Source organism: Protobothrops mucrosquamatus, unplaced genomic scaffold (genome assembly GCF_001527695.2).
Source record: "Protobothrops mucrosquamatus isolate PMUCROS unplaced genomic scaffold, P.Mucros_1.0 scaffold3618, whole genome shotgun sequence".
In the NCBI taxonomy this organism is placed as follows: Eukaryota; Metazoa; Chordata; class Lepidosauria; order Squamata; family Viperidae; genus Protobothrops; species Protobothrops mucrosquamatus.
The window spans coordinates 63,735-75,393 of record NW_015389581.1 but is presented as its reverse complement, the minus strand read 5'-3'; the positions used below and the strand labels follow the sequence as shown (position 1 = coordinate 75,393).

At 53.0% G+C, this 11,659-nt stretch overlaps 2 protein-coding genes across 2 annotated transcripts in view; one reads left to right on the top strand and one right to left on the bottom strand.

Moving 5' to 3' along the window:
* The first annotated feature begins 2,158 nt into the window (after positions 1 to 2,158).
* Positions 2,159 to 8,102, top strand: MLST8 (MTOR associated protein, LST8 homolog). The gene is made up of 6 exons (XM_015827326.1): positions 2,159 to 2,316; positions 4,161 to 4,236; positions 4,332 to 4,484; positions 4,586 to 4,710; positions 5,344 to 5,507; positions 7,694 to 8,102. Exons 1-6 carry the CDS (start codon positions 2,171 to 2,173, stop codon positions 7,810 to 7,812), a joined length of 783 nt encoding a protein of 260 aa, XP_015682812.1. The 5' UTR covers positions 2,159 to 2,170; the 3' UTR covers positions 7,813 to 8,102.
* A 143-nt stretch (positions 8,103 to 8,245) lies between these two features.
* BRICD5 (BRICHOS domain containing 5) overlaps positions 8,246 to 11,659 on the bottom strand; it is a 17,720-nt gene continuing 14,306 nt past the window's right edge. The window contains exons 6-7 of the mRNA XM_029286424.1: positions 10,172 to 10,325; positions 8,246 to 9,027 (exon numbers count right to left, since the gene is read on the bottom strand). Coding sequence (XP_029142257.1) covers positions 8,933 to 9,027; positions 10,172 to 10,325 — 249 coding nt within the window. The 3' untranslated portion in view covers positions 8,246 to 8,932. The remainder of the gene's footprint in view (positions 9,028 to 10,171; positions 10,326 to 11,659) is intronic.

The following is an 11,659-nucleotide window of genomic DNA, read 5'->3' as shown; positions in this document are numbered from 1 at the left end:
TGAAATGGTCGATCGACCCCAAATGGGGTCCCGACCCACAGGTTGAGAACCACTGGGTTGGGGGGAGAATTGTTCTGTGTTATGAATGGGCCGCGGCCTCGGGGTGGGGGACCCCTGCTCTGGACATTCCTGCAAAGAAAGACGGCTCTGGGTCCTGCCAAAGACAGTGTCTCGAAGGCCCTGCAGACCAATAATCCTGATTAAATTCCGGAACAACCGAGCTAGAATCCTGCATCACGGTGAAAAAGCCTTCTCACGGTGGCATCATCTGAACTAGGTTTCTAAAGCCTTTGGAGCGGCTTCAGCTTGACCATCCGGGGCAGAGCGGGCTGTTCCCAGGCGTGGAGCCTTAGTCCCAGGACGGACGGGTATCCCTCCGCTCTGCCACAGCTGCAGTCCCCAGATGCATTTGCAGAGGCTGTGTGAAATTAATTCTGTGCCTGGTTTTGCTTGTTTCCTGGCTCTTCTTGTCTTTGTTTAAAATATTGTTATGGGTAAATGCAGAATTGTCCTTTCCCCACTTGGATCACAGAGTATTATTGTCAACAGCCACATTCTGAAGTTCAGATCGGCGCCCCATTATCCTTACAGGCTACATTTGCTTCCTGGAAACCCGTCAACCCAGAGAGATTGGATTCTGTCTGCAGTGGAGCAGAGGAGGCAGCAGTACAGAACCAGTGAAAGATGTTAGCATGGGATTCTGACCAACTTCCATAGATTTCCCCCCTCCCAAATGCTAGATCAATTGACCAATCAGGGTTGCAGCCAATTTCACTTGGGAGAAAAATCCTTCTTAACCCAGACATAACAACTCTCCCTTTTTAGAAAAAGCTTTGATTTTTATCATTGTCACCCTGTTAAGGATGCAGATTTGCATAATACTGAATTTGAGCTCTATTTTTAATTCAGGTGGTCCTTGAAATATGACCGGTTATTTAATGGCCATTTGAAATGAGAGAGCCCCTCCCAAAGGTTTCATTCCACCCTGTTTCGAACTTATAGCAGCTGCAGTGCCCCTGTAGCCATTCACCCTTACCACCACCACCACCACGGGAATGCTGAAGCACCCCCCTGCCTCTCTCTCCCCCATCCCATCCCACGGGGGATCCTGCAGCGTTTGGGCCTGCTCCCATGCCTCCTGGAGGCAGCCACCATTTTCAACAACCCAACAATTACTTTCAGAGTTTTCTGCCCCAATCAGCTGGTGATTGAGAGACTGCAAACCTCTCCTGGCTCTTGCTAGGAGATGAATGTGTACCAAATGGCCGCATCCGAAGCTGGGTCCTAAAGGGAGTCAGACAGGTAGCAAAAAGCTTTCCAAAGTTTTCCAAGCTTTTGGGCACATGTTGGTGCTCTAGCCACTTTTTTCTTTAGAGATGAACTTTTTCTTCAGCTCCTCAAGGCAAACACAAAGGATTTTTTTGCTTGTTTACTTCCTTTTCTCTAAGCCTAGCAAGAGGCAGGAGAGGTTTGCAGGCTCCCAGCGGTCAGCCCATCAGCTCAGCTTCATCGCCCAAGCAAGGAGGCTGGTTTGGAAATCTCTTGGAACTCAGTGTTAGGCCCTAATCTTGCTAGGTTCACACACACACACACCGCTGCTCAGCTGTTTTTGGCTTTGCAAAGCTTTTTGCTGCTCGTCTGCCTCCTTTATGGCCCCAGCTTGTTGGCTGACTTCCCAGGGCCTGCCTCTGTCCATGAGGCACCTAATGTCCATTTAACGAATTCTTGCAGGTTCACGTTCATCAGGGAGAGCAGGGGGCTGGGGCTGGGGCTGGGGCTGTTAAGCAAGTCTGTCTCACTTAAAGGTTGCCACCACTTGCAGCCATGAGGGCAGGCTCTATTATGGTAGTAGGCTGAGGACTACCTGTAATGGTTTGATATTGTCATTATGATTATCCTTGTAAAAAGAAACAAGGGTGCAGTTCCCAGGCAGTTAGGTGAATTGTGGTGAAAGGTTGATTACCCAGGTTAGGATGAATACTAGTGAAAAGACAAGTGACCTTCCGTCTCAGATTATTGGTCGGTGAGAGCAGCTGTTTCAATCCTTTTGAGAATTCAGAGGGAGCCGAACGCTGACCTAGTGCTATTTCTCTCTGTGTGAAACTGTTTCGTTGCTTTGACTCCTCATAAACTAGTTGGTGTTTGTGGTCCAGGTTACCAGCACATCCGCATGTATGACTTGAACTCCAATAACCCCAACCCAGTGATCAACTACGATGGGGTGAGCAAGAACATCACCTCGGTTGGCTTCCATGAAGACGGCCGGTGGATGTACACGGGGGGCGAAGACTGCATGGCGCGCATCTGGGACCTCCGGTGGGACTTTGGTTGTTGATCTCGTACCTTTCCAAGACCGACCCTAAACAGGCAGGCATGGAAAGGGGGCAGCTGAGGAGGAGTCAGGTGCAGGTTTTGCCCACACGATGGGCACCTTTGCACGCTCCAGACCAGACATGTCAAACACAAGGCCCGGGGGCCGGATGCGGCCCGCGAAGTGGTCTCATGTGGCCCGCGAAGCCATCCTGGAAACAGTGAGGGAACGGCCCCCTCTGCCTTGGCCCTGGCCCAGGCCGGCCGGGAGCCAATGAACAATTTTGTGGTGGCCATCTATGCTGAAACCATTCAGTCTTAGCTCCACAAGGCCATCTGGAAACAGCGAGGAACCAGCCCCTGCCGCGTCGGCCCTGCTCCCTGGGTGCATGCTGGGGAGGTGTCACCCTTTGTGAGGAATGAAGAAATGGACCATCGCCTGGAAGTGGCCAGCAAATGGCCCTCGCCTACTTCACATATCCGGCTTGATGGGCTCTGGGGGAGGGGTTTTGGCATGCTCTTCCAGTGGACCATGCCTTGGCGCTTGCCCCGGTCCCACCCCCTTCTGCCAGAGATCCTCAGATGTGTCCCACTCCTGCCCAGGCCCCCACGGGCACCCTTGACGCAAATGATGTAGAGCTGGCCATGCCCACCCAGTAGGCCACACCCATTCTGCACCCACCCAGTAGGCTGCACCCACCCTGGCCACACCCACCTCCCCCCCCAGGGCAATCACAATGCTGATGTGGCCCTCAATGAAATTTGAGTTTGACACCCCTGCTCCAGACAATGGGGAAAGGAGTAAAACTGATCAAAGGATGATTTAGAAAAGTAAATGCCCCGAATTTCATGAGATCTTACATGGGTGCGTGGAGAGAGATCTTGTAAGATTTTGCTACCTTGTTAAAGTTGGGTCATTCTTACAATTTCAAGAGGACAGTTGAAACCCTCCAAAAGGCACCATAAACCCCATGAGGCACTGCCAGCATAGATACAGGTTCAGCCTGAGTGGGATGCTCCCTCCGGGTGGGCCTGTGCATCCCATCATAGGTAAGAGAGTCCAAAGGAAGGCTGGGCAGCTTTGAAACCGGTGGGGTGAGAAGCTGCTCTGAGTCAGAAGTTTCTTAGCATGATAATAAACAACACCAAAACGACTGAGCTATTCCCCTGTGAGGTTGAGGTTGAGTTGTAGTTTTTTTTCTCGCCTGTGAGCAGAATCTGTATTGGAGGCACCTCGGTATCGGTTTTGGTGAGCTTCCTTCTTTTTTCAAAAGTGCCTTCCTGAGGTTGCTGTTTTTCGGTTTTGCCTTAAGTAAAAAGAGGAAAAATGAAGGGGTGAAGAGAGAAGGAAGCTAATGAGTAAACCCTGCTCATTGTAGGACTCAAAAATACATCTTGGAAATTCTGAGGGCCTGAATGCTTCAAGGTTTTCCCGGAGGGGACAGATATCCTACTGAAGCACAAGCGCTAAGGCGGGGGTGAATTCTGGGAGTTGAAGTCCACAAGTCTTAAAATGGCCAAGGTTGGGCACACCTGGACTAGAGAGTCTGGTGTCCCCTTAAAGATATGTGTACTTATTCTGACAAAAGCATTTGCCATCCGGCATCTGCACCTGATATTGTCCCTCTTGAGCCAACCTGTTGTGGAAGGAGAGCATACAGTAGGAGGCCCAGTAATGAATTTTTAAGAAATGCAGCCATTTAAGGAAGGCAAGGACGGCTGTGCCAGAGTAGTCTTTGACAGCATGATGGCCATCACTGTTAAGCAGAGGCTCTTTGGATGCTCCCTGGAGAGCAAGCAGTCCCAGCATCCCTTGACTCTCCCGTCACCTCCTTTGTGTCTTGTCTCAGGTCTCGCAATCTTCAGTGCCAGCGCATTTTCCAGGTGAACGCGCCCATCAACTGCGTTTGCTTGCATCCCAACCAGGTATGTGAGGCAGGATCCCCTGCTCTCTGCTGCACGGGGGAAGAGGGTGCAGCAGCGGCAGGACCCAACAGCTCCCTTGCTTCGTATCCCCCCAGGCTGAGCTCATTGTGGGAGATCAGAGCGGCGCTATCCACATCTGGGATCTGAAAACGGACCACAACGAGCAGCTCATCCCAGAGCCAGAGGTCTCGGTCAATGCGGTACATATAGATCCGGATGCCAGCTACATGGCTGCGGTCAACAGCTCGGTAAGGGTAGCCTGTCCTGGACTCGCCGAGTTCCTCGGTTAGCCTTCAGCGTGGCATAGAGCCAGCGGACCGGGTGCTTTCAGCCGTCTCTCCTCCCGCAGGGCAACTGTTACGTGTGGAATCTCACGGGAGGCATTGGAGATGAGGTAACCCAGCTCATCCCCAAGACCAAGATTCCTGCACACAACCGCTATGCACTCCAGTGCAAATTCAGCCCGGATTCCACGTGAGTAATTGGTGGCATTGCTTTGTTTTCTTGGCCCTGGAAAAGGAGGGATCTTCCCTCTTTTGGGAGGGGGAGGAGGAATATTGGCCTGGCAGATCAAGCTTGGACAAGAGGAATCGTGTTGGCCTGCAACAGGTGGGCTGAGCTATGGTCGTGACTGGGTGGCATCTCCTGGCACCCTCTGTCCAGCCCCTGCTGCGCTTCAGACTTCACTGCTGTAAAAGCTGATCTGGAACCCAGGTCCAGTCATAACTGGGTGGGGAGCGGGGGTCCCTCTTTCTTGCCCTGCCCAGTCCAGCCTCAAGCGGTGAGACAAGCTGGCAGAGAGAGGGAGGCAGATCTTTCCAAAGGAGATAGTTGAGGAGGACTCCCAAGCCATATTAGGAGATCTACCCTGAATTTGGAGGCCTGATCTAGTAGCTCCTTTCATCTTCTTTGCCAATTCTTGATCTGTCCAGTTTTGAGATGCCCGGACCCACCTTGGACCAGCTTCCTTCCAAAGAGATGGGGAGATGCTTCCCAGTTCCTCAGATAAGGCCAGAAAAGGGGCCAAACCTGCTCCGATTTGGAATAATGGGCCGGACCTGTCAGGCTCCTTCCTTCAGCGGTGTTTGCTTTTTCTCCCTTCTCCAGGCTTTTGGCCACTTGCTCTGCTGACCAGACGTGCAAAATATGGAGGACCTCCAACTTCTCACTGATGACGGAGCTGAGCATCAAGAGCAACAACCCCGGGGAGACCTCCCGCGGCTGGATGTGGGACTGTGCCTTTTCGGGGGATTCCCAGTACATTGTCACAGGTGAGAAGGGCGGAGCCCACAGGCCCACCTGCCATCCTGGGGCAGGGAAGAGCCAATGCATCTCTTCCTTTCCCCTTTTGCCAAAAATATAATATGCATTTTGAACACACCTGTTCTCCCTTGTGACCACAACTCAGCTCAAACTTTCTGTTGCTAAGCGATACGGTTGTTAAGGGAGTTTTGCCCCACTTTACGACCTTGCCACAGTTATTAAGTGAACCATTGCAGTTGTCACGTTAGCAACGCAGTCGTTAAATGAACCTGGCTCCCCCATTGACTTTGCTTGTCAGAAGGGGATCACGTGAGCCCCGGGGACACGGCAACCGTCATAATATGAGCTCGTTGCCGAGTGCCTGAGTTTCAGTCATGTGATCATGTGGATGCTGTCGTGGTCATAAGGGTGAAAAATGGTCACAAGTCACCTTTTTCAGTGCTGTTGTAATTTCAAATGGCCATTAAACAAATGGTTGTAAGACTACCTGTATTATCCCGTATTTGGGAAAAGGAGAGAAGGAGCAATTCACGGGCCAGCCCCATATTTTGCTCCTGTTGTAGAGGCAAGACACGAACTGGTCTCGGGGGCTTTGGGGTGTTCTTTAAGGCCTAAGATCCTAGAGCTGGAGGGGCCCTTGAGGCTATAAAGTCCACCCCCTGCTCTGTGGAGGAATCCACACAAAATCCGTGCAGGCAGATGGTTCAGTTTCTCCTTGAACCCATTCAGCAGAGGCCCCTCCACCCTGGCTCCAGGTTTCCACCCTCTCATGGTGTCCTTCCTGTTAGGAAGCGTGTTCCGACTCTTGAAATCTGCCTCCTTAGAACTCGCATCTGTTCTTCTGCACCCAACACTCCGGGATTGTGAGAGGGATACTTTGCCTTTTGTGGGACTCCCCTTTGAGAACTGGAGGGGCTGCCATCTTGCGCCCCCGATGTTCACTGATGTCAGAAGGCTGGACAGAGTTCCCTCAAGCTCTTAAAAACACGGCTTAGCCCGGGGTAGGCAACCCAAAACATTCAAAGAGCCACTTGGATCCGTTTCCCACCGAAAACAAAACACTGGGAGCTGCAAAACCCTTTTGACATCTAAAATGAAGACAACACTGCATATATCCTTTTTTACCTTTATTATGTGTGTGGTATGTGTGTGTATATTTATGTGTGTGTGTGTGTATAAAGGTAAAAAGATATATGCAGTATTATCTTCATTTTAGATGTCAAAAGGGTCTCTCCCTTCCTCTCTCTTCCTCTTCCTCTCTCTCTCTCTCTCTCTCTCTCTCTCTCTCTCTCTCTCTTTCTGCCCTTGGTCTGCCAGTCCTCTTCCCCCACTCTGTCTGTGTGTGTGTGAGAGAGAGGGGGGGGGAAACTTGCGCTCCCCCCTCTCTACCTCCCTCTCTCTTTCTCTCTCTCTCTCTTTCCCCCCCCCCTCTCCCTCTCTCCGATCTTCTGCTCACCTGGCAAGCTGGCTTCAAGCTGTTCTCCAACAAGCTGGCACACATTCTTATTGGGCTAGCTCAGGGGTAGGCAACCTGGGCTCTTTTATGACTCATGGACTTCAACTCCCAGAATTCCTGAGTCAGCATAGCTGGGCTAGCTAGCTCTCTCCTGCCCTTCCTGCTTCCTGCAGAGACGCAGCAAAGGGAGGAGCCCCACCCAATAAGCTTTTCATCTCGTGGAACAGGGTGAGGCCACTCTCTTTTTTACACACACACACACACACACACACACAGAGAGAGAGAGGGGGGGGGGGAGGAAGCGCAAGTGCCTCTCTCTGTCTCTGTCTCTCTCTGCAAATGGCAGAAGAGGCTGGGAGCCACAGGAGAAGGCTCAAAGAGCCGCATACGGCTCCGGAGCCACAGGTTGCCGACCTGTGGCCTAGCCATTTTCTTTGGGGATCTTGCAATATGCCGCAGGAGGACTTGGCAAGGGTTGGACCCTTCTAGAGCAGAGGTCTCCAAAACTTCGCAACTCCTAGAATTCTCCAGCCAGCAAAGCTTTTAAGAGTTGTTGTGGACTTCAACTCCCAGAATTCCCCGACCAGATTGGCTGGCTGGGGAATTCTGGGAGTTGAAGTCCACAAGTCTTAAACGTTTGGACACCCCTGTTCTAGAGAAACGGCCAGCCTTTGGCCATCTGTCCCTCTCTTCCCAGCATTGGTGCTGCCCCCTTGAACTCTCTTGTTCCCCCTGCAGCCTCGTCAGACAACTTGGCCCGGCTCTGGTGTGTGGAGACGGGGGAGATCAAGAGAGAATACAGTGGGCATCAGAAGGCGGTCGTCTGTCTGGCTTTCAACGACAGCGTGTTGGGCTGAGGAGCAAGCTGGGATGGCACCCCTTCGCCGGCCGATCTGCCTTCTGGGCGGAGGAGAGGATTCCTGTTTGGCCCCATCGGCCACTGCTTGTTTCTGCAAACGGAGCGGAGCCCAGTCTAACTCGACCGAGGCTCCACTAAGAGTCTCTGCCCTTTGGCTTAACTGGCAGGTGCTGTAAGGCTGGCCTCTCTTGTGCTCCCCAGTGGAAGCGCCTCCTTAAAACCAGCCTGGTTTTAGACTAAAGCAGGGAAGCTGCCCTTTCCCTGGCAGGGATGGGCATCTTTGTCTTGGCTGCCTCTAGGACAGGGGTAGGCAACCTCGGCTCTTTTATGACTCGTGGACTTCAACTCCCAGAATTCCTGAGCCAGCACAGCTGGCTCAGGAATTCTGGGAGTTGAAGTCCACGAGTCATAAAAGAGCCGAGGTTGCCTACCCCTGCGTCTAGGAAGAGCCTTGTGGGCTCTGGGTCTGGGGTGAGCTGGGTCTCCTTTCCGAGGCCTCCTTTTTCGCCCCTGTCCTCTCACCCAGACCCCAGGCTAGAGGAGGCTTCATTTGGGAGCTGGCACTGACTCCAGAGTAATTGTGGGCACTGCCTGCAGGAGAGGCAGGCTCCACTCTGGCCCTCCCTTCCCCAGGCAGCCCGGCTGGGTCATCGGGCTTAAAAGAAGAGGTTGGCCCAAACCTTCAGGGAAGCCTCATTATCCGAGGGCAGACTTTTCCCTCTGACCCGACATGCTCACATCCCAAATCAGAGCGTCCCATACATGATGTTTTTTTTAAAAAAGAGGGTTTTTTTTTCACATAATGCTTGTATGGATCTTACCTTCACCATAAAGCTACTTCTATCAGCAGTAATTATTTACATGTTACAGTTGAAAGCGACAAACTTCATAAATGTATGTATATATGTATATATATATATATATAGTGAGGTGAACACAAGATGACCATGTAAGTGGAGTTGTTTTTCTTCTGGCTGGTCCGGAGTTCTGAATTAGAAGGTGGGCTCTTTTGGGAGGCTGGAGGATTCGGGTCGAGCACAGGGACGTGGATGACCTCAGGTTCTGATTCGGTTCAAACGCAGCCGAGCTGAACCACGGAAGTCGGTCTCTTTGGAGCTTCACTCAGGAAGATAGTAGAAACAGATGGAGACACAGATGTTGTTTGGGAAGCAGATGTCAATGCACAGGTAGATGAGCCGCTGCTTTGGAGGATCTGTGAGGAACAGAAGAGTGTGTGGAGAGGTGGGGGTCTTTTTTTGGGGGGTGGTGTAACAGAGTCCTTTGGATAAGCTAGAAATGTTAGAACGTTGGCAGGGACAGGCTGCATTGCCGGTTGCTCATCTGGAGGAAGCCCCCCAAACTTTGTTTTAATTGTAAGACCCTCTAGTTCAGTGGTTCCCCAACCTTTCCAGCTTTGCGGAGTGGCGGTGTGTGTGTGAAAATGGCTTTGCGCAAATGCCCGCTGGTCACGCGAATGGAGCTGCATGCACGCGCTTGCCTGACGCTTGCGCGGCCCGGTTCTGAATGGGCCGTGGCCCAGTACCAGGTTGTGGCCCGGGATTGGGGACTTGGCTCTAGATACCAGGTTTTACTGGTTTAGACCTCTAATGCTCCCACAGGTGAAGCCACTGTGGCAAACCTTCCCTTCTTCCGGGGAGGAGGGATCCCATTCGGTCAAGCAATGTTGACTCCTGGGAGTTTCAGGAGGATTCAGAGTGCAGAGAGGTTCTGGATTAGATTCAACCCATTTCTTCCGCTCACTGACATCTACAACGTTCTCGAAGTATAAGGTGGTTTGGGCCTTGGGGGGGTTGGGTGTGTGTGTGTGTCCGTGTGTGTGTCCTTTTGAGTCATTGTTGGCTCCTGGCAACTGCCTGATCAAGTCCCTGCAGTTTTCTTGGCAAGATTTTTCAGAGGTAACTTGCCATTTCCTCCTTCCCAGGGCTGAGAGTGAGGGACTGGCCCAAGATTACCCAGTTGGCTTTGTGCCTTAGGCAGGACTTGAACTCCAGTTTCTAGCCTAGTGCCTTAAACCACTAGGCCAGATGTGCTCTCTTCTGCCTGGTTTACCTCAGATAAATTAAATAAACTTGGCTGTGTTCCAACTTGTGTGTCCTTGCCCCAACCACATTGCCTGTGCCCGTGATGGAGGCCAGGAGATGGAGCCCACCCTCCCTGCTCTTTCCAGGGTGCCTTCATTCAGGAAGGCAGCCTCTGGACACCCAGATGTCGCTGCCAGCAGCTCCCAACAAATGCCAGCATTGGCACAACGGATGGGCACCATTCAGCTTCACTCGCAACTCAAAGGGAGCAAAGATTCCCTGGAGGCTTTGGCATGGCTGCGCCCATCAACTTACCATCTTTCTTCTTAACCCAGCGGATGGGCACCTGCTCGCACAGAGCCCGGGCGGCCTCTCCGGCCTCCGCTGGCTCGACCAGGCTCCCTGGCACAACCCCCAGGAATTCACGGTAGTATTGGGAAGCGTGGCTGGGAAGCAGTGGTGGATCCTCCTGGCAGAGAAAGGAAGGGTGGTGAGGGTACCTCAGGGTGGCTCCAGGTCCAGACTGCCCGCTCAACCTCTGCGTCCCTCAGGATCCGCACTTCAGGCCGCTGCTCCGCAGGAAGCGCTTCCCAGAAGAGTCCCTGGGGAACTGAGGCCTCTCGGCCGGCCTGCCTCATTTCCATGCTGCTTCCCCGCAACAGAAGCGTTCAAAGGCCAGAGCAGTCCTAGCAGTGCTGTCTAGGCCACAGCTCTGAGGGATAGAGAGGTTTCTATTCCTCTAACCCAGGGCTTTCCAAACTTGGCGACTTTTAAGACTTGTGGACTTCAACTCCCAGAATTCTCCAGCCAGCAGGGCTGGCTGGAGAATCCTGGGAGTTAAAGTCCACAAGTCTTAAATTTGCCAAGGTTGAGGACGCCTGGTATAAGGTCTCCTGCTTGAGCAGGGGGGTTGGACTAGAACACAGGTCACCAACCTTTTCATGCTGGCGGCCCGCAGGGAAAGGGAGCAGCTGGGAAGTTTGTGTGCACATGTGCGCACAAATGGAGCCACAAGCGAATGGGGCCACCTGCACCTGGCTAGGAGCGCAGTTTGCGCAGGCGCTAGCCACTGCTGCAGTTAGCACCCACGTGCATGTGCAAACAGGATGCGCAACCTGCACTGCGCTAGCAGCCCCATTTGCACACGTGCGCAGGCACTAACCGCTGCCGCTATCAACTGTGCGCATGTGCAAATGGGCTGTGTAAACCCTATGCACGCTAGCGGCCCCATTTGCACAGGTGCTAGCCGCCACTGTTAGCCCCATGCACATGTGCAAATGGGTCCACGGATGCTAGCGCGAGGGGGGCGCACACTGGCCAGTGTGTCTTGCGGCCCAGTGGCCAGTAGGCCACGGCCCAGTAGTGGGACACAGCCCATAGGTTGGGGATCCCTGGACTAGAAGACCTCCAAGGTCCCATCCCACTCTGCTTTTTCAGTTTGGAAATTCCTTGGCTGGGGTTGCCACTTCAGGAGAAGCCCTGAGGCTTCCCAGAGCTGGAAATCCAGGGGTGGGATATGCCAGCAGGCGCACTGCGTTCCCCCCTCCCTCTCTGCCTCTGGAGGCATCTTAGCTGCCTTGGTGAGGAACGCCCGGGCAGAGCAGAAACCTGAGCCCAGCCGGCATCCTTCTGACATTTTCAGGAAAGAGGGCCCTCTGTCTTCCCGAAATCAGACCTCTGCCCTCCACGCCTTAGGTGCCCTCGCTCCGACTTCTGCGGCGGCAGCACTTCGGACAATGCAGCTTTGTTCGCTCACCTTACGGGAATTGCCCAAAGCCAGCTATGAGTTGCAACCCCCCCCCC

Coding starts and splice junctions, on each gene's coding strand:
- MLST8 (XM_015827326.1), top strand. CDS start 2,171: ATGTATGACTTGAACTCCAATAACCCCAACCCAGTGATCAACTACGAT. Junction 4,237..4,331: donor TTTGCTTGCATCCCAACCAG/GTATGTGAGGCA, acceptor GTATCCCCCCAG/GCTGAGCTCATTGTGGGAGA. Junction 5,508..7,693: donor TTCCCAGTACATTGTCACAG/GTGAGAAGGGCG, acceptor TTCCCCCTGCAG/CCTCGTCAGACAACTTGGCC.